General features: G+C 40.8%; 1 protein-coding gene across 1 annotated transcript in view; it reads left to right on the top strand.

Annotated features, from left to right (window-relative positions):
• The first annotated feature begins 8,509 nt into the window (after positions 1-8,509).
• KMO (kynurenine 3-monooxygenase) overlaps positions 8,510-27,875 on the top strand; it is a 46,918-nt gene continuing 27,552 nt past the window's right edge. The window contains 3 exon segments of the mRNA XM_032862936.1: positions 8,510-8,776; positions 26,555-26,624; positions 26,918-27,015. Of these exon segments, the coding sequence (XP_032718827.1) occupies positions 8,723-8,776; positions 26,555-26,624; positions 26,918-27,015 (222 nt within the window). The 5' untranslated portion in view covers positions 8,510-8,722.

The following is a 27,875-nucleotide window of genomic DNA, read 5'->3' as shown; positions in this document are numbered from 1 at the left end:
TTTTGCCCTTGCTTCCCTTGCCTTTGGCAATATTTCTAGGAGGAAGTTGCTGCAGCTAAGGTCGAATAGGTTGCTGCCTGTGTTCTCTTCAAGGATTTTGATGGATTCCTGTCTCACATTGAGTCCATTTTTGTGTGTGGTGTAAGAAAATGATCCAGTTTCATTTTTCTGCACGTGGCTGTCCAATTTTCCCAACACCATTTGTTGAAGAGACTGTCTTTTTTCCATTGGCATTCTTTCCTGCTTTGTCAAAGATTAGTTGACCATAGAGTTGATGTCCATTTCTGGGCTCTCTTATTCTGTTCTACTGATCTGTGTGTCTGTTTTTGTGCCAATACCATGCTGTCTTGATGATTCCAGCTCTGTAATAGAGCTTGAATTCTGGAACTGTGATGCTGCCAGCTTTGGTTTTCTTTTTCAACATTCCTCTGGCTATTCGGGGTCTTTTCTGGTTCCATATAAATTTTAGGATTATTTGTTTCATTTCTTTGAAAAAAGTCATTGGAATTTTGATAGGGATTGCATTAAATGTGTAGATTACTCTAGGTAGCATAGACATTTTCACAATATTTGTTCTTCCAATCCATCAGCATGGAACATTTTTCCATTTCTTCATGTCTTCCTCAATTTCTTTCATGAGTACTCTATAGTTTTCTGAGTACAGATTCTTTGCCTCTTTGGTTAGCTTTAGTCCTAGGTATCTTATGACTTTGAGTACAACTGTAAATGAGATCAACTCCTTAATTTCTCTTTCTTCTGTCTTGTTGTTTGTGTATAGAAATATAACTGACTTCTGTGCAATGATTTTATATCCTGACACTTCACTGAATTCTTCCTGTATGAGTTCTAGCAGTTTGGGAGTGGAGTCTTTTGGGTTTTCCACATAAAGTACCATATCATCTGCAAAGAGTGAGAGTTTGACTTCTTTGTCAGTTTGGATGCCTTTTATTTCTTTTTGTTGTCTAATTGCTTAGGTTAGGTTTTCTAGTACTATGTTGAATAGCCATGGTGATAGTGGACAACCCTGTAATCTTCCTGACCCTAGGGGGAAAGCTCTTGGTTTTTCCCCATTGAGAATGATATTTTCTGTGGGCTTTTCATAGATGGCTTTGATGATATTGAGGCATGTACCCTCTATCCCTCCACTGTGAAGAGTTTTGACCAAGAAAGTATGCTGTACTTTGTCAAATGCTTTTTCAGCATCTATTGAGAGTATCATATGTTTCTTGTTATTTCTTTTTTTACTGTACTGTATCACATTAATTTTTGCAGTTGTTGAACCAACCTTGCAGCCCAGGAATAAATCCCACTTGGTTGTGGTGAGTAATCCTTTTGATGTACTGCTGGATCCTTTTGGCTAGTATTTTGGTGAGAATTTTTGGATCCAAGTTCATCAGGGATATTGGTGTGTAATTCTCCTTTTTCATGGGGTCTTTGTTTTTGGGATCAAGGTGATGGTGGCCTCATAAAATGAATTTGGACATTTTCCTTCTATTTCTTTTTTTTGGAGCAGTTTCAGATGAATAGGTATTATTTCTTTAATATTTGGTAGAATTCCCCTGGGAAGCCATCTGGCCCGGGGCTCTCGTTCGTTGGGAGATTTTTGATGACTCCTTCAATCTCCTTATTGGGTATGGGTCTGTTCAGGTTTTCTATTTCCTCCTGGTTCAGTTTTGGTAGTTTATATGTCTCTAGGAATACATCCATTTTTTCCAGATTGTCAAGTTTGCTGGTGTAGAGTTGCTCATAATATGTTCTTATAATTGTTTGTATTTCTTTGGTATTGGTTGTGATCACTCTTTCATTCATAATTTTATTAATTTGGTTCCTTTCTCTTTTTTGTTTTTGTTTTTGGATAAGTCTAGCCCAGGGCTAATCAATCAATCAATCTTAATTCTTTCAAGGAACTAGTTCCTAGTTTCATTGATCTGTTCTACTGTTCTTTTGGTTTCTATTTCATTGGTTTTTGCTCTTGTCTTTATTATTCCTCCTCTTCTGCTGGGGTTAGGCTTTCTTTGCCATTCTTTCTCTCTAGCACCTTTAGGTGTAGGGTTAGGTTGTGTATTTAAGACCTTTCTTGTTTTTTGAGAAAGCCTTGTATTGCTATATACTTTCCTCTCACGATGACCTTTGTTGCATTCCAAAGATTTTGAACAATTGTGTTTTCATTTTCATTTGTTTCCATGAATTTTTTAAAATTCCTTTTCAATTTCCTGGTTGACCCATTCATTCATTAGTAGGTTGCTCTTTAGTCTCCATATATTTGAGTTCTTTCCAACTTCCCTCTTGTGATTGAGTTCTAGTTTCAAAGCATTGTGGTCTGAAAATATTCAGGGAATGAACTCAATCTTTTGGTACTGGTTGAGACCTGATTTGTGACCCAGGATGTGATCTATTCTGGAGAATGTTCCATGTGTTCTAGAGAAGAATGTATTGTAGTCTGTTGCTTTGGGATGGCATGTTTTGAATATTTCTGTAATGTCCATGTGGTCCAGTCATGTAAAGCCTTTATTTCCTTGTTGATCTTTTGCTAAGATGATCTGTTCATTTCTGTGATGGGGGTGTTAAAGTCCTCTACTATTATTGTATTGTTATCAATATGTTTCTTTGATTTTGTTTTAATTGGTTTATATAATTGGCTATTTCCTATGGGCATAGATATTTTAAATTGTTAGATCTTCTTGTTGGATGGACCCTTTAAGTATGATATAGTGTTCTGCCTTATCTCTTATTATAGTCTTTGGCTTAAAATCTAATTTGTTTCATATAAGGATTGCCACCCCAGGTTTCTTTTGATGTCCATTAGCAGTGTAAATTGTTTTCCATCCCCTCACTTTAAATCTGGAGGTGTCTTTGGGTGTAAAGTGAGTTTCTTACAGACAGTATAACAATGGGTCTTGTATTTTTTATCCAATTCTGATACCCTGTGTCTTTTGATTGGGGTATGTAGCCCATTTACATTCAGGGTAACTATTGAAAGATGAATTTAGTGCCACTGTGTTGCCTGTAAGGTGACTATTCCTGTATATTGTCTCTGTTCCTTTCTGGCCTGTTACTTCTAGGCTTTCTCTTCACTTAGAGGACCCCTTTCGATATTTTCTGTAGGGCTGGCTTGGTGTTTTCAAATTCTTTTTGTTTTTATTTGTCCTGGAAGCTTTTTATCTCTCCTTCTATTTTCAATGACAGCCTAGCTGGATATAGTATTCTTGGCTGCCTATTTTTCTCATTTAGTGCTCCGAATACATCATGCCAATCCTTTCTGGCCTGCCAGGTCTCTGTGGATAGGTCTGCTGCCAATCTAATATTTCTGCCATTGTAGGTTATAGACTTCTTGTCCAGAGATGCTTTCAGGGTCTTCTCTTTGTCACTGAGACTTGTAAGTCTTACTATTAGATGATGTGGTGTTGACATATTTTTATGGATTTTGAGGATGGATTCTCTTTTCCCCTAGATTTTGATGTTTGTTCCCTTCCCCAAATTGGGGAAGTTCTCTGCTATAATTTGCTCCAATATACCTTCTGCCTCATTCTCTCTTTATTCTTCTTCTGGGATCCCAATTATTCTAATATTGTTTTGTTTTATGATATCACTTATCTCTTGAAATCTCTCCCCATGGTCCAGTGGTTGTTTACTTCTCTTTTTCTCAGCTTCTTTTTTCTCCATCCTTAGGTCTTCTATATCACTAATTCTCTCTTCTGCCTCATTTATCCTAACAGTTAGAGCCTCCATTTTTTATTGCATCTCCTTAATAGCTTTCTTGATTTAAACTTGGTTAGATTTTAGTTCTTTTATTTCTCCAGAAAGGGATTCTCTACTGTCTTCTATGGGTTTTTTCCAAGACCAGTTAGCATCTTTATAATTGTCATTTTGAACTCTAGTTATGACATCTTAATAATGTCATATCAATTAGGTCCCTAGCCATTGGTACTGGCTCTTGTCTTTTTTTTGAGGTGAGTTTTTCTGCCTTGTCATTTCATCCAGAGAAGAAAGGATAAATGAGGGAACAAAATACTAAAAGGCTAGCAATGTCCCCCCAAAAATGTACACTCACCAAAACAGAAGAGACCCAAAACTGGGGAGAGAAGAAAGGAGAAAAATAATATATGATTAGGCTGGTGAACAGACCAGAGCCACACACTTGGTTTTGGGTGTATTTTGGTCTGTTAGAAGAGACTGCCTCCCAAAATTTTAAAGAAAGAAAAGCATATATATACAAAAATAAGGGTAAACAATGATGGAGGGTTGGAATATGACTGTAGGGATGAAAATTTTAAAAGATTTTAAAAAGGAATTGATAAGATAAAAGTTCATTGAAAAAAGAAAAAAAAAAGAGAGAGAGAGAGAATGTGATCAGGATGGATAGTAGAACAAAGCCATATCCTAGATATAGGTTGTATTTGGTCTGTTAGAAGAAAGTGTATCCCAAAATTTTAAAGAAATAAAAACTTATATGTATACAAATAATAAAGTTAAATACAATGAAGGGATAGAATATGACCATAAACATAAAAATTAAAAAGGATTTTTAAAAAAGTATTTAGAAGATAAAATAGTTAAATAGGTTAAAATAAGAAAGAGGAAAATTTTAAAAATAGAAAAGGAAATAATAATAAAAATTTTTAAAATTTAACTTTGAGAGACTAAAGAATCATGGAAAAAAGCCATGCATTCTATGTGCTGTGTTCCTGTAGCTCTGAATTGGTGGGTGAACTTGGTCTGTCTGGATGTTCTTGCTGATCTTCTGCGGGAGGGGCCTGTTGCTGTGATTCTCAAATGTCCTTGCCCGACGCCCTTGCCAGGGGCCCGGGCTAAGCAATGTGCTCCGGTTCGCGCTCGGAGCTTTTGTTCCCTGAGCGCTTTCCGTACCGCTTGGGAGGACGGGAATGAAGATGGCGGCTGCCCAGTTTCAGGCCCAGATTGCCAAGAGCTTGGCCCCGCTCCTCAGTGCACCTCGGAGAAAAGCCATCAGTCCCTCCCGTCTCCCTGGTCTCCGGACATGCTCCGAGCTCCCCCAGCCTGTGGCGGACTGTTTCTATCTCTAGCACCCGGCCCCATTTAGAGTCTCCAAACCCAGCAGATTCCTGCCACACTCCTGCGCCACTCCTCCTAGAGAAGGTGAGTCTCCCTGGATCTGCCACTCGTGGGGTCCCTGCTCAAGGAGTAGTGCCCCGACTGTGCATCAGATCATGGTTTAAGGTAACCCCAAGCTGAGAGCCCTCTCCTTCGCTCTGTCTTTGCCCCCAGCTTCCCCACTCCGATACCTGGGAGCTCTGCCGCACTCAGACACGCCCAGTCTTTCTGTGACCCCGTGGGTCCTGAGACCACACTGTCCCCGTGAGGGCTCCACCCCCTGCTTAGCCTCTGGAGTGACGTCCCTCAGTGGAGCAGACTTGTACAAGTTCTGATTTTGTGCCTTGTTGCTCCACCGCTTGCCGGGATCCAGCCCCCCGCCCCACGGTTTAGCTTCCCGTATATCACCTTGCATTCACTTCTCTGCATGTCCTACCTTCCAGAAAGTGGTCATTTTTGTCTTTGTAAAGTTGCTGCTGTTCTTCTCTTCGATCTGTTGAGCTTGTAGGTGTTCAGGATGGTTTGATCAGCATCTAGCTGAACTCCTGGGACCAGACGATACTTAGGTCTCTTGCTCCATCTCGTGCCATCTTACTTCTTCCACCTCCTGCTCTCTCTTCCTCCCAAATAAATAAATAAATAAAAATTTAAAAGCTTATTTTACAGTTACAGTAATTTGGCTGTACCACCGGCTCCATAGGGGCACGTGTGGAATAGATGGAATAAACCAGAATAGAAACCTAGAACCAGGTCCAGGCACGCATGAACCCTGGACAAACCCAACAGTGGCAGAAGGAAAGTCTTTCACTAAATAGTACTGGGGGAAAGTTTGTATTCATTTGGAAAAGAAAAAGAAATTCGACCTATCGAAAACATTTATAAAACCTGACATAAAGGAAAAGCCAAAAAGAGAGAGTGACAAATTTGCCTATGCCAAAATTAAGAGTGTCTTATCACCAAGGAAGGCCACTAAGAAAACAAAAAGGAAAAATGTATCAGAGTATAAGAAGGAAAGTAATTATTTGCAACATACATAGAGAATAAAACTCAAATCCTTTTTTTAAAAAAGGTCCACTGATAAGAGAAGAAGCATATGCAAAAGAAGAAAAGCAAATTGTGAACAACAGATGAAAAAGTACCCAACTTCATCCATAATGAGTACAAATTAAATTGATCATGAGCGAGAGCACGAACTCACCGGACATTCACAACCTAACACTTGTACATGTCAAGTAAAAGTGAGTACCACACTTCTGTATATAACTCTGGTTTATTTAGAAAAATTAAAAATGTGCACAACAAGCCTCTGTTTCTGGACATACTCATACATATGTGCACTGCAGTGTATATAAAAAATTAATCAGGGTAGCGGGATTATTCATAATATTAAAATATTTGAAATACCTAAGTGTTCATCCACAATAGAACGGATAAATAACAAGCGATGATAAAGATGAACTAGAACTACATGCAGAAGCTTGGGTGGAGGGGCCCCTGGGTGGCTCAGTGGGTTAAGCTTCTGCCTTCGGCTCAGGTCATGATCCCAGGGTCCTGGGATGGAGTCCCACATCGGGCTCCTTGCTCCACAGGGAGCTTGCTTCTCTCTCCGCCTCTGCCGGCCTCTCCGCCTGCTTGTGTGCGCGCTCTCTCTCTCTCTTTCTGACAAATAAATAAATAAAATCTTAAAAAAAAAAAAAGGCTTGGAAGGAGCTTAAGCATGATTGTGAGAAAAAGAAACAAGTCACCAAGAAAAAAAGCATGAGTTTGGTAAAGTTTAGTAAAGTTCTTCAAGAGGTAAAATGAAACTGTTTTAGGGATGCATATATGTCAGTGAAATTATAAATAATACAAGAAAGTGATAAAGTCAGGATGGTAATTGCCTCTGTGAAGGAGGGGTGGTAGGCAAAGGCCTCATATAGATCTCCAGGGTTCCCACAGTGTTCTTTTTCTGGACCTAAGTGATGGGTACTTTACAGTAAGTTATTGCACCTACTGTATACTGCTTTGTGTACTTTACTTTTTTGCATTATGGCCCATGATTTAAAAAAAGAGAGAGCACTGTACATATTGCTATGGAAGAATTCTCCAGCTATACATTGTGAAAAAATAGGGTATAGGAAAGTATAAAAGTGTACAGAATTTACTACTATTTATGGACAGGAGTGGAGGGGGCGAGGTTTTAGAAGGACAGACAGCATGACCCAGACACCAAAACACTGGTTGTCTCTGGGCAGGAGAAACAGGAGGCCAAGGGACAGGGTCAGAAGACTTACTAACTCTAAGACCTTTTTGTTGTGTCTTTTGAATTTCATATCATGTGAATGTGTTACCTTTTCAAAATAAGTAAATAAAAAAACCGAAGGGCAAAGTACTTTTCTAACAACACTAACCATCCTTGTCCACAAGGGGCCGCTGTTCAATGGCTTTTAACTAGTTCCTCACCAGGGAGAAACCTGCAGGCTCCCTGATCTCACCAGAAGGTGAGGAAGTCGTCATTCTTACTTTATATTACACATCATGTTCCAGGAAAAAAAAAAAAAAAAAAAAAAAAAATATATATATATATATATTTGATATATATATATCAAACAACAACAACAAAAAAAACCGCACAAGAACCCTCAATTCACAAAAATGCACCCAAAGTAGATAATATGCATGTAAATTGGGATGAAAGAAGACAAAGTGGAGAGATCATAGGAATTCAGGGATGAGGTGTTTGTTTGTTTGTTTGTTTGTTTTTAAGATTTTATTTATTTATTTGACAGAGAGAGACAGATCACAAGTAGGCAGAGAGGCAGGCAGAGAGTGAGGGGATGCAGGGCTCGATCCCAGGACCCTGAGATCATGACCTGAGTAGAAGGCAGAGCCTTAACCCACTGAGCCACCCAGGCGCCCCTGTTTTTTGTTTCTTTGTTTGTTTTTGTTTTAATTTTTTTTTTTAGGGATGAGTTTTTTTTAAAGAACAGCATTAAACATCTCCCCTGGACTCAATGCACACATTAGATTCTAAAGTTTCTAGCATCTGATGCCAAAAAAGGGAAGTATGGTTAGTAACAAATTCAAAATCTCGCTTGGGAGACTATTAATATGAAAAAAAAAAAATCTTCCTGGCGGTCTGTTAGAGACAATCCGTGAGGACCCTCAAGGTGTGCTTCCTGACTGGTTTTAATAACCAGAATAAATCATATAGCAGTTGTGACACCAAAACGACCTCACTCTCCCAGAGAATTGTAAGATGCTTTAGGACTTCAGATGGGGGAAGTTTCATTCATGGTTAATCGTGAATGAAAAAGAAAGTAAGTATCCATGCTGCAGAATACAGAAGAAGAAAAGCCGGAAGACCACGCTTTAAAAAAAATTCCCCGTCTTACATGCAAGACAGAGAGTGGCTGTCTTCACGCAGCTGGATTTTTCAAAATTTGTTTATTGCAATGAATTCTTTTTGCTTCAGGTTGAGCTGATTGTGCTTCGAGCCACTAAGGAGTTAAATGCTGTCCTCTAAGTTCAAGGGGAAATTAGCCCTGCTCAAACACAGAGCTGGCTCACAGGACAGGGCTCTGGGCAATATAAAGGCAGGGAACCAGCAGCCAGGAGACACAGTCTCCTTTGTGACAGGAGCTACAACAATCACAAAAATACTTTGGCAGTTATGGATTCATCTGACATTCCAAGGAAAAAAATAGCTGTCATTGGTGGTGGCTTGGTAAGACTCTATTTAGATACATTATTCCTATTAGTGGTAATTATATTACTATTAGTCTTAATAATTATTGTAAGTTGCTTGCACTGACTGTCCATCTTCTTGTGAAACTTCTCTGATATTTAAACAGACCTATTTTAAATATGGTATTAGTGGTAATTTGCTCTTTTCTGCAAAAGGTATTTTTATTTCCATTAAATACAAAGGTGTCTGTTTTCCCTGGTTATTTTGGTTTAGCAATTCTTAAAAACAGAAAATCAGAGCAAATTGAATTTGATGTATCTTCATGTTGGCTATGTTTTTAAAACAGAAGTTAGTGTGAGTCGTCATTTTAATCCAAGCGTTTGCCTCCTTTGGTGAATAACTCAATTTATACTAATAATAAGAATAAAAGTGAATTCAAAATTGTTATGTAGGATGTTGGCTAGTTATTTATTTGGATCATGGGGAATAGCACCTGTTTGGTGTCCTGATTTATTTGGGTGATCCCACGGAGAATGTTAGGTGGTGGAGTGAGGGGCTCCCCTGTCACTGGGCACAAGAGACGAAACTGCAGAGCCTTACCCCACACCCAGAAGACGTGGCAGGGGTCTCTTATCTGCTGCCATTGTTATCTTACCAAAGCTGGTCTGTTTCATGTGGTGCTGCCCCAAGTAGACTGTATTTTTCTCCCCTCAACAGAACTCTCTTATTTTGGAATAAAATAATATCACCATTGGTAAAAGCTTAACCATTTCGTTTTCGCCTTTGCTGTACCCATTTATAGGCTTTTAGCTCCTAGGTATTCATTTATTCATTTACTCAACAAAAAATTCTTCTTCTTTTTTTTTTTCAACAAAAATTTCTTAAGATCCTAGTATGTGTCAGACACTGTTCAAGGCTACATAGAAATTAGTGTAGTTCATTTATTTATTTATCAAGTCTATGCTAATTTTTGTCTTTCATTCTGCCTTTCTTAGGAGCTTTTCACCCAAAGCACTATGACAGTTCCTCTAACATTTCTGGTTCTAGATTTCAATTTGCTAACGAATGCTGTCACATGCCATGTTGGTCAATGCATGTGACATATGTTGTCATTTCTTTATACTGGGTCTCAGTCCAAGTCTTTCCCATAAAAATTTTGCAGGAAGTGAGATGTATGTATTCACCAAAATGTCACTGCATGCCCACTATTTGCCAACACTGTTTTAGTTACCAGGAATACAGTGGTGAACATTCCTGGAAAGTGAAAGAGCGGAGAAGAAAACAAATAAATCATTTCAGTGAGAGATAGACATTGTAAAGAAATGCAAATAGGGCAGGACTGCAGAAAGTCTTTGCGGGTATCTGTTTAGAGTCTGGTCAGGGACGGCCTCTCTGAGGGGGTTATATGACCAGAGACCTGAATAGAAGAAAGCAACCTCGTGAGGGGCTACAGAAAGCATTCCAGAGAGAGGAAATATCTAGAAGAGAAACCCTGAGGTGTTCAAGGAGCAGACAGAAAGGCAGAGAGAGTGAGGCTGGAGAAGAGGGGCTCCTGAGGAAGGTGAGCTGAGTCAGGTCCCCTCGGGTCTTACAGGACAGGGCAAGAAGACTGGATTTCACCCTGAGCTTGATGCAAAACCACTGGAGGACATTAGGCAGGAAAGTGAGCTGTGATTTCCAAAAGATCCCTTGAGCTAGTGTGTGGCGAAGGAGTGGAAATTTTAAGACAAGATAGACTAGTTAAGACACTGTTGTGTTTGTCTAAGACTCAGACTATGGGAGCAGCAGGGACACCTCTTAGAATGCCTCTTAGCAAAGGGGAGGTGACAAATACGTGATTGCATAGATGATTTGGGGAGGCATAAAAATGTGGGTGTCACCCATGGATTTCTTGCTGAGTAACACTTAAAGTCTTTGTCATGTAACCAGTTCATTATCTGGGCACATACCTGTGCTGGAACATAGAAGATATGTATTAGAAGCAACTAAAATTCCAAGCACCTGGGTGGCTCAGTTGGTTAAGTGCCTGACTCTTGATTCTGACTCAAGTCATGATCTCAGGGTTGTCAGATCCAACCCTGAGTTGAGCTCTGCACTGAGCGTGGAGCCTGCTTAAGATTGTCTCTCTCCCTCTCCTCGTCCTTGCTCATGCTCTCTCTCTCTCTAAAAGAAAAAACAAACAAAAAAACAAAAACGAAAAAACCCCAAAACAAAAACTGACTAAAATTCCTCTGCAAAGAAATTCATCCACCTCATCGCAGAGGCTCATGCCCAGGAATCGTGTTTGAGTCCCCTTTTCATTTTATGCGCAAACCTCCCTTCCTCTTTTACTCCACTTGTAAACCTTTGTGGCGCTACCTCCAACATCGGTGTCAACTCTGGCCCTTGCCACCACCTGTCCAGACCATCATCAGCCCTCATCCACCTCCTGTATGGTCCCCCAGCTTCTACTCTTATCCACGGACAGTCCATTCTCCACCTAGCAGCCACAATCATCCTCCTAAAACCTAAGTCTGGTAACTATAACTCTTTGCCAATACCTCGCGATGGTTTCCCCTTGCAAATGAGACAAAACCCAACTCTTTACCAAAGGCCCCACTAGAACTGAACCTGTCTACTGCTTGGCTTCATCATTTCCCTGTTTTACGTTTTTGTTGTTTGTTTTTTTTTTTTACTATTATCCATCAGCACCAGAAGTTACATACCTTATTTATTTTTGAATTTTAGCCTATTAACTATCTACTCCAACTAGAACACAAGCTTATATTTACAAATGCATCCCTGTGGCTGGAACCATGTCCAACATGACTTACTGTTATTATTTAGTTAGTATTTGATAGATGAATGAACCAGAGGGATGGAAAACTCTCTTAAGAATAGGACGATGAAGGAAATGTTGCAATAGACAAAACCTTGAATACTGAGCATATAATGAAACAAGGTATTAAATAAAGCAATTCAAGAAGGTTAAATTAAAACACAGAGGAAAACTAATCTTCTCACTCAACTTCTTTCTTGTATCTTTCTGTTCACCTTTCCCAATCTCTTCCTGCCAATGGGCCATATCCTAGTGTCTTACACTGTCTAATGCATTAAAGGCTCTCCCCAGCCCCTAAAGGGAAAAATGCAACAGACTTGAGAACTTTTCCTTTGAAGTCCAAAGGAAGGCACCTGGGTGGTGCAGTCAGTTAAGTGTCCAACTCTTGATTTCAGCTCAGGTCATGATTTCAGGGTCAAGAGATCAAACCTGATGTCAGGCTTCCTACTCAGTGTGGAGTCTGCTTGAGATTCTCTCTCCCTCTGTCCCTCCCACTCATTCTCATTCTCTTTCAAATAAATAAGAAAATCTCAAAAAAAAAAAAAAAGGGCCAAAGGATACAGTGAATTCATGTTATTTTTTTCAGTAGTAGCCTTGCCCACTGAAAAATCACCCTAAGAATTTGCCCTTGCCCCACTATAAGAGATCATCTGACCCCGTGATAGACCAAATAATTTCTTTTCTTTAAAGACCTGTCAAGTCAAGGAGGTCAGAAATCAACAGATCAAGGAAGGAACTCTTACTGAGAAATGAAAGGTGACAGAAACTAAACCATGATCTTAAGCTGGTGAAAGTTGTTTAAAAAAAAAAAAAACTTTAATCTGAATATTGAGAAAGATCACTGTATCAACTTAGAATGTCTTTTCCTCGTGTGCAACACTGCTCCCCAAGCCCCCAGCGAATGTCATTACCAAAGGGTCATTTCAACCTGTGAAGACCTCTTCTCTCCTGGAAATTTCCACAAAGTTGTTTGCCTTTATCACACGCTGCGTCCTACAAAAGTTATTCATATGCATGGTTTATTTGCCCATAAAATGTATTTAATTTTCTAAATCTTGAGATTGTTTTATCTTTGGGTCCCGCTCCCTTCCCTTTTATAAAGGTTATCTCAGTGCCTTATACTGTCAAACACACAAAATATTTTGTGTGTGTGAGTTTGCTTTCAGAAATGCGGAATCGTGTGCTTACAAGTTGTGGGCAATTAAAAGAAAGACAATGTTTTCCACCAGGATGGTGTCATAAGGAATGTAGTCCTTGAAGGATGATCTTGAAAACAGATTTGAAAAACAACCACTCCCTTTCAGGCTGGAAGAAAGTCTATGGGGGTAGCTTTCTGATTCTGTAGCCTCTGGCGGTGGAGGCAGGAGGAGGAAAACAGCCACATTAGTGGCCTTACTCTGTTAGTGATCTCTTTCCTGTTTTTACAAAGTGGCAAACCAGTGAAGTCAAAAGAAAGTCTAACTAACCTGTCTGGTATCCTGAAGCTATGTTCATACTCAGGTCTGTGGTTTTCAAAAATGCTGCTCCTGGTGACTATTTGCAGTGTTTACCTGTAGGGTAGAAACAAGCAGAGCCATGGGACACTTTCAGCAACAGCTACAGCATCTCGAGCCTCATTTTTGGGGGAAAGCCAAGAGCTTTAGCTGGAAGAGCTACTGAGGATTCCAGGCTCAGCTGTAGACTGCTGTCCAAGCACACGTTCAAATTTCAAAGAGGTATCACAGGGTAGCCTTGAAGTCTTTCTTCTGTCTCCCCTGCCCACAAGCGGCCCCACTACACATTGTTTGGTGATCCATCATCCCTGTGTTTGACCAGCAAAATTCTCCTTGGAAAAGTATTGAGAGGGTGGTCTTTTAGACCATCAGAATGAGGAGACACGTTTGTGATCCTTATGACTTGGTGTCCATAATCGTGCCCGTCTCCTAGGATTCGAGTCAGGTTAGTGACCTCTGTTCATGAAATTGCCTTTGAAGCAACTTCACCTTGACTCTGAGAGAGTGTGTCACAGGCATATTCGCTGAAGTCCCTCGTGGGTTTATAGGGTCAGAGTGGTCTTGATGCTGGGCTGGCCCTAGACTGTGTTTTGTCCTGGGTTCCTAGGATCTCTCCACCTCACTGCTCACTCTCTACTCACCTGAATGGGACAAAGCAGTTTCTGATAGTGAGGGTAAGGCATCAGCTGGAAGCCCAGAAAATCACTCAGAACACCAGATCGCTATGTCTTTTAACTCCGAAATTCGACTGCTTCCTTTTCACACTTCCTTATCCACTCATCTCTAGCTTTGTTCTCAATCTAGCCGTTATAAAAACAGAAATCAAATATCACCCAGAATTTTCCCTTTTGCCAAAGTCAATATCCTAGACACACAGAAACCATCAAATGTTTTATAGTCTTGGGTCAAGGCCTCTATTTCATTCTTCTGCAAAGGTTAATGAGGCAAACCGTGTAAAGGACATAATTACTATGAGCCTTTATTGTTATTTTATTGATATGAAAGTAAATTAAACTCTGTTCACTCCACTCTTGATTTCCACCCCCCAGACACCGAGCCCTGTATGTGAGAAACGCTCGCTTCACTTCTGCACTAGTATCTAGGACCTTCTGCCAACAGAAGGGGAGTGGGTTTCTCTGTGGCTGTAGAGGTCATCCTGAATTTGCTGCAAGCTAAGGACAAGTCTTGATCCCATGCTCTAGTTCTTCTCAATCTCTTGGGTAGCTTTCCTTGTGCTCCGATCCGACTCACCAGAGGAATTTATTCTAGCTGTCTCCCTTCTTATCCAGCCAGATCTCTGCTTCTTTGGGAGGTTTGACTAATGCCTTGAGATTTTTTTGCTCCCCAGACAGATCGTTAAGGTGTCTTGTAAATTCGGCTGTTACCTGTGTGACACAGAGAACTCACCCTTCAGAGCCTGCTTCATTTACTGCCTTGTGAGCTGCACCTGAGATGAAACCAGGAACTTGAGGCAGCTCGAAGCTTAACTGCCTGTTTTTCTTTCCTTGTCGTTTGGCCCCAGATATGGTCAGTCCGTCTGTCCACGATCCACGTGTGCATCTGCTCATGACTCTGTCCACTCAAAGAGGCCAGCTACCCCTGTCTTGAAGCTGGCCTCAGGGAGGCATTGGCTTGAGACAAACAACTGTCCTTCAAAATAAAACAAAATGCAATGAAGAATCTTTAACATGGTCTCTCAGAAACACCTGGTCTGGAGACTGTTCAAAACTCACCGCAAAACTGTAAAAATAACTCGTCCCGCGCACCCTCGGTTTCTCCCACCTGCTTTGCAGCTATTCCAAAAACAAACCCAGAGACCAGACCCACTCCTCCAGCCCTCGAGGCTGGCAGCGTCCTCTCCCAGCTCCTTTGTTTGCCTGCCTCCTCTCCTCTCTGTCCGCGTTCGTTCTGCTGTTCTCTTTATTTCCGCCTGGTGCTAGGGCCCAGCCGCTGCTGGGGCACCATTTCATTACTGCAATCCAAAAAAATTACATATTAAATATAATTAAATTAAAATAAAATAACTTCAATGTCCAAATATAAGGGCATTGCAGACAATGAACTGTAAAGCTGTTGTTTCAAATTCCGATTTAAAATATGTTCTGCAACGGAAATATATTCACAGTATCCTATTTATTTTTTAAAACAAAATCACAAAATAAAATATATGACATGGTACCATTTTTAAAAGAAGTATTATATACTTATATATAATACTTTATATATATAATATATATCTATATATAATCCATATATGGATATATAACATATATCCATAAATATCCAACAATTTATATTCATAGAAAATTTTAACACCGTAAGATTGTGGAACATTACTTTTTTCCTTCATGTTTATCTAATTTTCTAATTTTTTTATTAAAAAATGCTGGGTTCTTACTAAGTATCAGGTATTATGGTTTGGACTAGAAATAGAAAGAGTGATAAAATATAAGCCTTAGAAAAATTATTACTCTCAGGGCACTTACAGCTTGTGGGAAAGTCAGACGGGAATGTAAATAATTCAGTTCTTTGTGGGAGATATCAAAACACATATTCATACAGACGTCTGTGGAATTACAGAAGAAAAGGCAAATAAGTCTTTTGGAGGAAGAGAGGTATCAAGAAGAATTGTACTGAGAATATGAGTCTTTTTTTCTTTTGAAGATTTTATTTATTTATTTGACAGACAGAGATCACAAGTAGGCAGAGAGGCAGACAGCGAGAGAGGAGGAAGCAGGCTCCCCGCCAAGCAGAGAGCCCAATGCCAGGCTTGATTCCAGGACCCTGAGATCATGACCTGAGCCAAAGGCAGAGGCTTTAACCCACTGAGCCACCCAGGTGCCCGAGAATATGAGTCTTAAAAGAAGACAAAACCTTTTCCAGATGGAGAAAGGATTGTTCAGGCAAAGGGAACATTGTATTCAAAGGCATCTAAAATGTAAAAATACATGGTATATTCAGGAAATAAGCAGTGACTTTGGTATGCCTATTACAGATAGGGAATGGCAAAAAATGAACGGAATGAAAAAGAGAAGTTGCGGTCACATATAAGGATCTTTTAGGTCATATTGAAAATTTGGTACTTTTCCCCGCAGATTTCTGTGGAGCAAATAAAGGACTATAAGACAGAAAATGCATCCTCTGATTTTTGTTTCCGGAGACACCCAGTCTATGGAGCGTGGCGTGGATAGGTAGAGACTGGGAAGCCGACACCGTCATTCAGGTGAAAGGTCATGAGAGCCCTGAAAAGAGAATGGAGGGTAGGATAGGGAGTCTGTTTGAGAAAGCCTCAAGGGGATCAACAAGACTTGTTGTCTGATTAAATATTTATTGGCAAGTAGAGCGGGATGTTTAGCATTCCCTGAAGTGTCCTGGTTGGGTGAACTAGAGGGCAGCGCTGCCAGCCTCTAAGCTATGCAATCCAGAAGGAGGAGGAGGAGGTTTGAAGTTCGAGGGAAGGGAATGAGTTGGACTTGAGGCACGCTGAGGTGGAGAAACCTGTAAGATCCCCCAGGTAGAAAGAGGTTCTCTAGTCAGAGATGAGTTCACGAGATGGATCAAGGCTGGAGAAAAAGTCCTAAGAGCCCCCGCAGAAAGCATCACGGAGGGAGGAAGGTTGAGACTGCTGCTTGCCCTCAAAGACCACATCCAGGTGATACAAGCTGGCGTATTCAGGGTAAGGTTTAAATATAAAAACTCAGAACATATGCAGTTCTGGCAGATGGAATCATTACCAACAAAGTGTGAAGACATTTTTATGTGCTTATTTCATGGAAAGTGCAGTTAACATTCTGGTTCTTTTCTTTCCATTCATATGTTCAAAGATCAAATTCTTGAGAAATCAAAATATAGTTGGATGAGTGGGAGGTATAAACAGGCTTTTCTGTTTGGGCACAAACTCAGAAAAGCCTAGGAATCTTAGGGTGAGTTTTATATGCTTCATAAAGTCAAAAGGAGTTGACATGTGTTTAACATGCTATCAGGTTAATTTCAAACACATTATAATCATGAGGCATAAAATGCATGACATTTTTATAGTCACAGTGCCCCTTGCTACTAGGATCAGCATTTATAAATTAAAAGGTACAGTTTTCTCCTTATCATTGGACACCTGAATGATCATTGCTGGAGAGGTCACATGGGAACCCACAGAAATTTGGCAAATCCTCTTGATAAAAGCAGGCTGGCAGTGGGGCACCTGGATGGTTTGGTTGTTAAGCTTCTGCCTTTGGTTCAGGTCTTAATCCCCGGGTCCTGGGATTGAGCCCTGAGACCAGCTTCCTGCTCATCGGGGAATCTGCTTCTCCCTCTCCCTCTATGCCACTCCCTCTCCCTCCCCACGGCTCCTGTGCTCTCTCTGTGTCAAACAAATAAATAAAATATTTAAAAAAAAAAAATAAAAGGCAGTCCGGCGAAACACTGGAGCATTTACATAGAAGAAATTTTGAAACAATGTTTCTAAATGGTAAGTTAGGTGCCCATAGAGCAGGCCAGGGTGGGGTCAACCAAAACCCATGACTTACAGAGAAGGAAGTAAGAGGAGACAGGAAAAGAAGGCAGAAAAACAGAAGAACTGGGTCAAACCATAATTATATAACCGAGGAATCTCCCCAGAGCTCTGCTTATGCACAAACAGGCTAGACTAGTTGTTATTAAAGCTTTCAATTTGCAGGGACACCTGGGTGACTCAGTGGGGTCATGATCCAGGGGTCCTGGGATCGAGCCCCACATCGGGCTCCCTGCTCAGCGGGAAGCCTGCTTCCTCCTCTCTCTCTGCCTGCCTCTCTGCCTACTTGTGATCTCTGTCTGTCAAATAAATAAATAAATAAAATCTTAAAAAAAAAAAGCTTTTAATTTGCAGATTATCCTATGATCAAAACAATCTACTCTTGTGGACTTTGGATGCCTCAGAACAAATAGACACTTCATCATTGCCCGTGAACTTGAGAGAGCTGTCCTATCCCTGTCAAGGCAGAACTCCCAGAACTTCCATCACACAAAGTGCGGATTGCTCCCAAGGGTCCAACCCTGTCCCATTTCCTCTCTCCCCTCACCATCCTCATCTCTGGTTATGCTCAGAAGCCGACTGAGCCTTAACGGAGAGTTTGTGGTGGGCTCACCATGGTGTACACACGTTTTCCTTCCCATTTGTATCTTCATGTGTAATTAGCCTTCCTACCCAGCATAACGCTAAAGAGGCCGCTGACCGTCCCCACAAAGCACATTTTGTAGAAAGAGAGGAGGGGAAATAAAAGTAAAGTGGAAAAAGCACTTTATCAGCCATGTTACTAATCCTTCTGGCTGGACCATTATAGTATCTACCAGTATGCTTTCGTTTTAGCTTTAGTCGAACTTTAGTTACACAGATTGGAATTACAATCTTTGTTGTTGTTGTTTTAAAGATTTTATTTACTTATTTGTGATAGAACACAAGCAGGGGGACCAGCAGGCAGAGGGAGAAGCAGGCTTCCCACCGAGCCCAATGCAAGACTTAATCCCAGAACTCTGGGATCATGACCTGAGCTGAAGACAGACGCTTAACCAACTGAGTCACCCAGGCGCCCCTGGAATTATAATCTTTGTTTCAGGACATATTCTGAACATATCGTGGTCTTGGAGAAGAATTTTATTGATTTTTTAAAATTAATATTAAAAAGCAGCAGCAGCAACTGAACTCGCCACTCAACCCTAGAATCAGCACATTCTGGTGACTTGTATTAACCTCTGCTTCTCCCTCACTCATTGTAAGCATATAAGCATTGCCTGGAATCTTGTGTTTATGATTCTCTTGCATATGTGCATGTGTGTGTTTTATGTATATACGATATATTTATCTCATATATGTACACATAAATAATATACATACTCCTAAAAATTAGGTAGATACATGTATCTGGGATTCAGCTTTACTCATCCTTATTTTGTCAGAGTATCATGCAGGATGAAGTCATCTGGGACTTACTCTTCTCATTTATAGCATTACTAAAATACTCATACCATTGCCTTTCGTTGTGTGAATATACCGTAATTGATTTGTTCACTCCTCCCTGATGGCCCTTTGGGCTGTTTCCAGTGTTTTTGTTTGTCTGTTAGTTATGAAAAGTGCTCTTCTGAGCATTCTGGCATGTGTCTTCCCAGTACATGCCCTGAGGAGACAAGGCAGATTTGTTGGGGATGTGGTTGACGAGGTCATTGCTAGTGGTGCGTAAGAGCTGCTCCTGGCCCTCATTCTCTCCAGCACTTGATTTTTCATGAACCAAGATTATATTTAACCTTACTTCCAAATTACTTCATGTAGCTTTATTCCAACATTCCTGACCCTGCGGGTCTCCTGATTAGTATCCCTCCCCGTCCCGCTCCGCACCATGAGAGGAGCAGTGAGTGTTACAGGCCGTGGAAGAAAGGGGAGCTTCTGAAGCCTCTCTCCTTCCCTAAATGGACACTGACTCCACTTAGCCTTTAGTTGCTTCCTTAATTGTTTCTTAAATGCCACAGAACAATTTAGCCGTTGGAAGAGATTAATTTTATTGTATCAACTTCACTGTAACCTTCCAGTTTCCTTTTCCCTAAAGCAAACTGGCTAGTGCTATTGCCTTTACTAGATATTCTTTAACACACACATGGAAGGAATGTAGATAGACTGGCAAGTTTTCATAAATCAAAAGAAAGCAGAGAAGGAAGAAAGAGATTTAAGATGTCTGTGTTTACCAGGAGGAAATCCTCTGTGGTTGAAATCAAAGGAGCTGTGATTAGTGAAACATAAAAGGGTCCAGGGCTGTGCTGGAAAAGAGTGAGAAGTGAAGGAAAAGCTGTTGAGACACACAGTATTCTGTGCCGGGCACCAAGTCATGCTGTTGGTTGAGACGGCTTGACCCCTGTTGGGAAAGTGATGCCAGCAGTTGGAGAGGAAGTCATTTCAGATTAAGGAATTGAAAGCAATCAGATGGACGGATTAAAAGGAATGCAATTTGTCATGATCTCTTCTGATACATCAATTCTGTTAATGAGCTCATAATTTCAGGAGTTGCTGTACAGGGTGAACTGGTTTATTATGATTTTTGTTTAGAGCAGTTTTAGGTTCACAGCAAAATCAAGAGGAAGGTATAGAGATTTTCCAATATCTCCACCTCCCACACATACTAGTGTCCCCTATTATCAACATCTTCCCCCAGAGTGGGATATTTTGTGCAAGTGATGACCCTACATGGACACGTCACCCCTCAAAGTCCGTAGTGTACATTGAGCTGCACTCTGTGTATTTGGACGAATGCATGGTGACATGAAGTTACCATTAGGGTATCATACAGAGTATGATCCGTTTGTTTATCCCCGACTCCAACCCTGGCATATTTATTTTAACAAAATAATTGAACATGGATTTCTTGGTTGGCCTTACATAATAAAAATATGTATTGCTTTGCAAAAATTAAATTTGAAACCTTTCCACACACTTAATGGTTTAAATAGGGACTAAGTTCTTAAAATAACTATCATCAGTCTACAGAAATGGAATGATAGGAACAAAATTTGGTGGCCACAGTATCAGTGAATGGTGAGAGGAGCTCATGCTTGAATCACTGGATTATTTAAAAAACAAAAAATCCAAGAGAAACCAAACAAAACCCAAACATAAGTGCTCAATGTCAAGGTGCCCTGGAGCAGAGGAGTTAAACCTGGAGGAAATAGAAGAGGAATCGGGTCTGCCTGTGCCCACACCTGGCCTGACCCATAGGCCCTAAACTCTGACCAGGTGCATGGCCCCCTCCTCAGCCCCCACATATACCAGGGAGCTGCTGAGAACCTCGGAGGCCTCCCACCTCCCAGATGTGCCCCCAGCTAGCTCTGTGATTTTTCTCTCCCACATCTCACTGCTACCTTCCCTTCCAAAGCCATCCTCCCTCCTGTTGCCATCAGTCAACCCCTGAGCCACTTCCTCCCAGTCCTGAAGACTTCTGCACATTCACATCATCTTTTATCTATATCCCAGCACTGCCATCACCCTTAGTGACTATCAAAGTTCACATTGTTGACCCACATGAATCTCTAGCCCCTTTGTCCTTGACCTGCATGCTTCCAGTATCTTCCATCTCCACCATACTTCAGCCTCCAAGTCCCATGGCCCATGTTGGGTTTGGACCTTGTCATCCCACAGAACTGCTCCATCGAATATAATAGAGCTAGACCTTGGACTCTGATTAAAAACCTCCTAACTCCCTCCTTCAGTGGCCGGTGCTACGTCTGCTCTTCACAGGGACCGCCTACTTCCCGTTCAGAAGACTTCCTCTGTCTGCCTTCCATTTCATCCAACTTGGTGTTACTGTCCCTCAATCCACCTAAAATCTTCAAGTCCTTGCTTTCCAACCCATCCACATGGCCAAAACCCACCCTGCTTGGTTTCAACCCTCTGTAGAGAAATCCAGGTGGTCCAATGCTGTAAGAAAAAATAGACCTAACCTCACATCTTGGTGTCACTATAAATTCATAGTCTTTACCTTCAACTGTATCTTCAATGGTATTCAAACACGCTTCTAATTTATTGATGAAGAGCTCATGTTCTGGAACCAGACCGGATCCACTTGTTGTCTTAGGTAAGACACTTCACCTCTCTGTGCCTCAGTGACAGTGCCTGTAGGACAAGAAAATAGCAGTACCTCCTTCATAAGGCTGAAAAGATGAAGTCGAGTAGAGTGGTGAACATAACAACCACTTCGTGGCTATCGTGCATGAGCGTTATGATTTCCTAAATGTCATCTCTCTGTTTCCTTCTTTCTAGTAGATACTTTCAATCTTTGTCATGTGCTCCTTCTGCTTACAACCCTTCTCTTGACTCACTCACCCTTATTTGGCACATTCTTTCAGTCTCAGTTTATAGTTTGTTTTTTTCCAGGAAGTCATACCCCATCCCACTCCACTTCCCTTACTTGGCTTGAAGGTCCGTTTTCAAACTGCTGCTCTCGTTGTGTTATAATCGACTCTAACCCTCTTGAGAAGCCTGCATTTAACTTGCTGTCTGTAGTATCTCTAGCACTTAGCACAGGGACGGTATATAGGAAAAAATTAATGTATATGTGTATTAACTATAAATATACAAAAAATATTAGAAAAAATGAAGACCTAGACAGGACCGTGAACTCCCTGATTGTTGCTATTTTCTCTGGATCACTTTTTTTTTTTTTAAAGATTTTATTTATTTATTTGACAGATGGAGATCACAAGTAGGCAGAGAGGCAGGCAGAGGGAGAGAGAGAGAGAGGAGGAAGCAGGCTCCCTGCCAAGCAGAGAGCCCAGTGCGAAACTCAATCCCAGGACCCTGAGATCATGACCTGAGCCAAAGGCAGAGGCTTAACCCACTGAGCCACCCAGGTGCCCTCCACTATCCATTCTTTTTTATTTTTTTAAGGTGATGTTTTCTTTTTCTTTTTTTTTTTTAAGATTTTATTTATTTATTTGACAGACAGAGATCACAAGTAGGCAGAAAGGCAAGCAGAGAGAGAGACAGAGAGAGGAGGAAGCAGGCTCCCTGCTAAGCAGAGAGCCCGATGCGGGACTCGATCCCAGGATCCTGGGATCATGACCTGAGCTGAAGGCAGATGCTTTAACCCACTGAGCCACCCAGGCACCCCTCTGGATCACTTTTAATGCCTAGCAAGGAATCTTGTAATACTTAGGAATTAATAAACATTTGTCAAGTAATAATTTTTCTGTATCTCTTGAGAGTTGTTTCTAAATTTCCAAAAGGATTCCTAGTTTTATCAACTTGCTTTCCCTCTACATGTCAAAACAGTCTCACTCTAAAAGCTCAACTCAAAAGTAATGTTTTCCAGGAAGCTTGTTTTGCCAATCCCTTTGTTCTGGCTATCTGTTGCTATGTAACAAACCACCCCAAAACCTAGTGGCCTAAAACAACGCTCTATCCCTATGCCTTGTGTTTCTGAAGATGGTCTGTCCTCTGGCTGCCATCATCAGAGAGCTTGACCAGGCTGAATGTCCAACATAGCAGACGCCCGTGGAGGTACTTGCTGTGGGATGTTGGCGAGTAAAGAACTCAGAACGGCTGCAAGTGGCCTGTCCCTGTGGTTTAGGTTTTTCATTACATGACAGCCTCCTGTTATTTACTTTTCCCATGATCACTGGCTTCCAAAAGGCAGGAAGCACAGGTAGTTTTCAGGAAGTCAAAATTCATAGGTGAATTTTCACCTGTGCGGGGGGTCAAGACCCCTGAGCCCCATGCTGTTCAAGAGTCAACTATAATTACTATTGAAGTATATGTAAAAGATTTTTATTTATTTGAGAGAGAGAGAGGGAGCGCAAGTAGGGGGAGGGGTCGAGGGACAAGTCTACTCTCCACTGAGCATGGATACCAGGACCCTGAGATCATGACCTGAGCCAAAGTCAGATGCTTAACTAACTGAGACACCAGGTGCCCCAGTATATGTAAATGTTTAATGATTAAATTCATTATGTATTTTTTAACCACCCATATTAAAAATTTAAGTAATGCTGGAGATCTGCAAGGTTATTACGTAAAAAGTGGGCCTTTATACTCAAAAGTGGCTTGCTAAGTAAGCGTTGATTGACTTATCTGTTTGTCTCTTCTTAACTGAATTAGGCGTCATTGAGCCCAAGGACTTAGCTGGATAATCTTTAGACCCCTAAAGTTTAGTTGATTAAATCATACATCATAAATGGTCAATAAATTTTGACTTGGTTTCATTACAAATTTTATTTAACAATGTAATCTCTCTCTCATTCATTTATACATTTGACAAATACTGATCAGGTACTTATTATGTTGTGGACACAATGGTAGAGGCTAGGGATCAAATGGTAAGCAAACCAGTTTGCAGCCCACTGGGGTAGACAGATATTGACCATACAATCACCCTAAAGATGTTAAATTTCGATCGGGATAAGCTCTTGGTATTATTTTCCAGGGGCTGCCATAACTAAGTATCACAAACCAAGCAGCTTAAAGAACAGATTGTTATAATCTCACAGTCGTAGAGGCTAGAAGTTCAAGATCAAAGCATCGCCATATCGGTTCCTCTTGAGGACTGTGAGAGAGGGATGTGTTCCAGGCCTCTCTCCTGGGCTTACAGAGGCCCAGCTTCTTCCCATGTCTCTTAATATCATCTTCCCTCTCTGATGTCAATGTCCAAATTCCCTTTATAGAAGGACACCAGTTGGGTTACGGCCAATCCTAATGACCTAATTTTAACTCAATTATCTCTGTAAAGACCCCCTCTTCAAAGAAGTCATACCCTAAGGTACCAGGGTAGGACTGCACAATGTGAGCTCGGGGATGCACAAGTCAACCCCTAGCATTTTTCAAAGGAAAAGCGTGTAGCATTGTGAGAACTCAAGGAACTCAAGGAAGGCTTCCTTGGGGAAGATATCCAAATAGCCAGTCAGTATATGGAAAAGAGGTTAACCTTTTTAGCAATCATTCATGTGCAAATTAAAACCACACACATTCCTATTTTACCTACCGCAAGATTTAAAAGTTTGAGAACACCAGGTGCTGACAAAGATAGATTCTTGGAAGCTGCTGGTAAGAAAACACATTGATACAAAATTTCGAAACACTTTGGCATAATAAATGTGAAGATACATAAACCTTTGACGAGGGATAAAGCTTCCATGTATAAAAACCTAGAGAAAAATTACACAGGTGTGTAATAGGATACAGGTACAAAAATATTCTTTGCAGCATTGCTTTTTATTTATTTTTGAGAAAGAGAGAGAGACAGTTAGTGAGCAGGGGAAAGGGCAGAGGAGAGGGAGAGAGAGAACCTTAAGCAGGCTCTGTGCTCAGGGTAGAGCCCAGCTCTGGGATCAACTCAAGACCCTGAGATCATGACCTGAGCTAAGATCAAAAGTCAGAAGTTTAAATGACAGAGACACACAGGCACCCCTGCAGCTTTTTTTTTTTTTAATTTAAAATCAATTAACATATAGTATATTATTAGTTTCAGAGGTAGAGGTCAGTGATTCATCATTTGCATATAATACCCAGTGCTCATTCCATCACGTGCCCTCCTTAATACCCATCACCCACTTTACTCCCCCACCCACCTCCTGTCCAGCAACCCTCAGTTTGTTTCCTATAGTTAGGAGTCTTATAGGGTTTTTTTTCCCTCTCTGATTTTATCTTATTTTATTCCCCCCCTTCCCCTCTGTTCATTTATTTTGTTTCTTAAATTCCATATATGTGTGAAATCATATGCTATTTGTCTTTCTCTGACTTATTTCACTTAACATAATACCCTCTAGTTCCATCCATGTCATTTCTGGCAAGATTTCTTTCTTTCTGATGGCTGAGTAATATTCCTCTGTGTGTGTGTGTGTGTGTGTGTGTGTGTGTGTGTGTGTAGATACTACATCTTCTTTATCCATTCATCTATTGATGGACATCTGGGCTCTTTCCATAGTTAGGTTATTGTGGACATTGCTGCTATAAACATTCGGGTACATGTGCCCCCTCGGGTAACTGCATCTGTATCTTTGGGGTAAATACCCAGTAGTGCAATTGCTGGGGTATAGGGTAGCTCTATTTTTAACTTCTTGAGGAACCCCCATACTGTTTTCCAGGGTGGCTGCAACAGCTTGCATTTCTACCAACAATGGAGGAGGGTTCCCTTTTCTCTGCATCCTCGCCAACATCTGATGTTTCCTGAGTTCATTTTAGCCATTTTGACTGGTGTGAGGTTGTATCTCATTCCTGCAGTGTTGTTAATAATATCCCCAGGCCATGTTTCATAATATAAACATTTATCAAATCATTATATTATATACATTAAATTTGTACAATGTAACATTATACAGTTATATAATGTCAATTACATATCAGTAAACATGGGAAAAATATCCTCAGACCAGAAACTAATGTCCTTCAACAGCACAACAGCTAAATAACCTGAGATTGTATGCAATGAAGAACCATAGAACAATGAAAGTGGATGGCCTGGAGTTTATGTACAATCATATAAATGAATCTCAGAAGCGTTTTGTTGAGTTAAATAGAGAAGATACACAAATATGATTCTAATTATGTGATTCAAAGGCAAGGATGGGTTATTACCAGAGTCAGAATAACATTTACTCCTAGGTGAAAGGTTGGGGGTCATAACTGGAGAGCAGGTGGTGGGAGCCATGGAGGGTGGGCTGTGATACTCTGTTTTCACCCCAAGTGGTAGTTATATGGATGTTTGCCTTCTAAGTATTCTATAAAATGGACACATGATATTTCTGTATGAAAGTCATATTTCACTATAAAAAAGTTAAAAAAGAAAAACACCAAAGCTACCTCTGAAATCATACCATTTAATCTTGAGTTCATCCCATTATTTTTGCAAATGATACTTTCCACTAGGGATTAAGTAAATGAGTTGCACAGCCAAGGTTAATACAAGTATCACTGTGCACAATGTTGCATTTTGTCAGTAAAAATTCCCTATATTTGTGGAATCAAATAAAAATATGAAAAAAACCTGCTTTGATTCTCAGGTCGGATCATTAAATGCATGCTTCTTTGCAAAGAGGAATTTCCAAGTTGACGTGTATGAAGCTAGGGAAGGTAAGACAATACTGAAAATCGTGAGCTGTGAAAATTCTGATTCTCTGACATCTTTCTCTTTAGATTTTTAAAAAAAAGTTTTTTTTTAGGAAGAGGAGATTAGTTTTGTTTTGGTTTGGTTTTTTGCAGCCTCAGCTATCTAAATTTAATTTAATACAAAATCACAACTATTAGTGTTTTCTTTTAAGGAGATAACAGTTCTTTTAATTTGGTTCTGATTACACCAGTTCTTCAGGTCCTGTATTCTTATCCTGTCCTAAAATATAACACGGAGTCTACTTTCAATGTCTTAGATATCCGAGTGGCTAAATTTGCACGGGGAAGAAGCATTAACTTGGCCCTTTCTTATAGAGGACGGCAAGCCTTGAACGCCATTGGCCTGGAAGATCAGGTACCTTGTTAATGCCTTTTCCTTGTAAAAGATAATAACTTGCTATTTTCCAACAACTGCGTGCTCTTGATTTCAGCCTGGCTCGAAGCACGGCGTGATGCCAAGAACCTTTGATGAAAATGCATTCCGCAAAGGTTTTCAAACTTCTAAATTTGGTCAAGAGGGTGAACATTTGACACTTGAGGCAGCTGGGGGAACTGGAGCATGATGGGGAGAAGGCGGAGCCTGCCACCCCCCACCCCCTCGATGATGGCCTCTGACACTGGGTTCGCAATGGGCTGTTGGGTCTCGGCCCACAGGATGTGCAACTGAGGTGGTATCTGGGTGAGAAGAGGATTGCGAATCCCCCCCCCCTTTTTTTTTTTTTTTTGGTTACCACACAGGTCCATTATCTCCTCTCCACAATTCTGAACTCCGAAAAGCTCTGGAAACAGAAAGCTTTTCATCACCCATTCAGCAATAAAGTTGACCTGATGTGAGGCCTTCCATGGCCTTTTAAATATTCTCATGTAGTGTGAATTTTCGCTACAGGTATCTTCTGCTCAGGATGGGGTGCTGACCCAAAGTCCGTGGGGTGTTCTGCGCATGGGCATGCGCACTCCATTACCTATCTAAAATTTGAAAACTTCGAACCTGGAAACCAAAGGGTCCCAAGGATTTGGATAAGGACTGTGGGGGCTGTAGATTTTCCCAATGGGGTCTCAACATTGCCCAACTTCTCACTGTCTAGAGTGTCACTTGGAAATGTAAACAGAAGTCATATATTTTGCTGATGGTACTTTTGCTGACAACGTGTCTTTGAGATGGTAACAAGGTGCCAGTTCTAGTTCCACAGATTTCCTTAGATATGCGTGTAGGAA

Source organism: Lontra canadensis, unplaced genomic scaffold (assembly GCF_010015895.1).
Source record: "Lontra canadensis isolate GAN:19392208 unplaced genomic scaffold, GSC_riverotter_1.0 scaffold24, whole genome shotgun sequence".
Taxonomy (NCBI): domain Eukaryota; kingdom Metazoa; phylum Chordata; class Mammalia; order Carnivora; family Mustelidae; genus Lontra; species Lontra canadensis.
The sequence above is the reverse complement of the archived record's forward strand: the minus strand, read 5'-3'. Positions and strand labels throughout refer to the sequence as shown.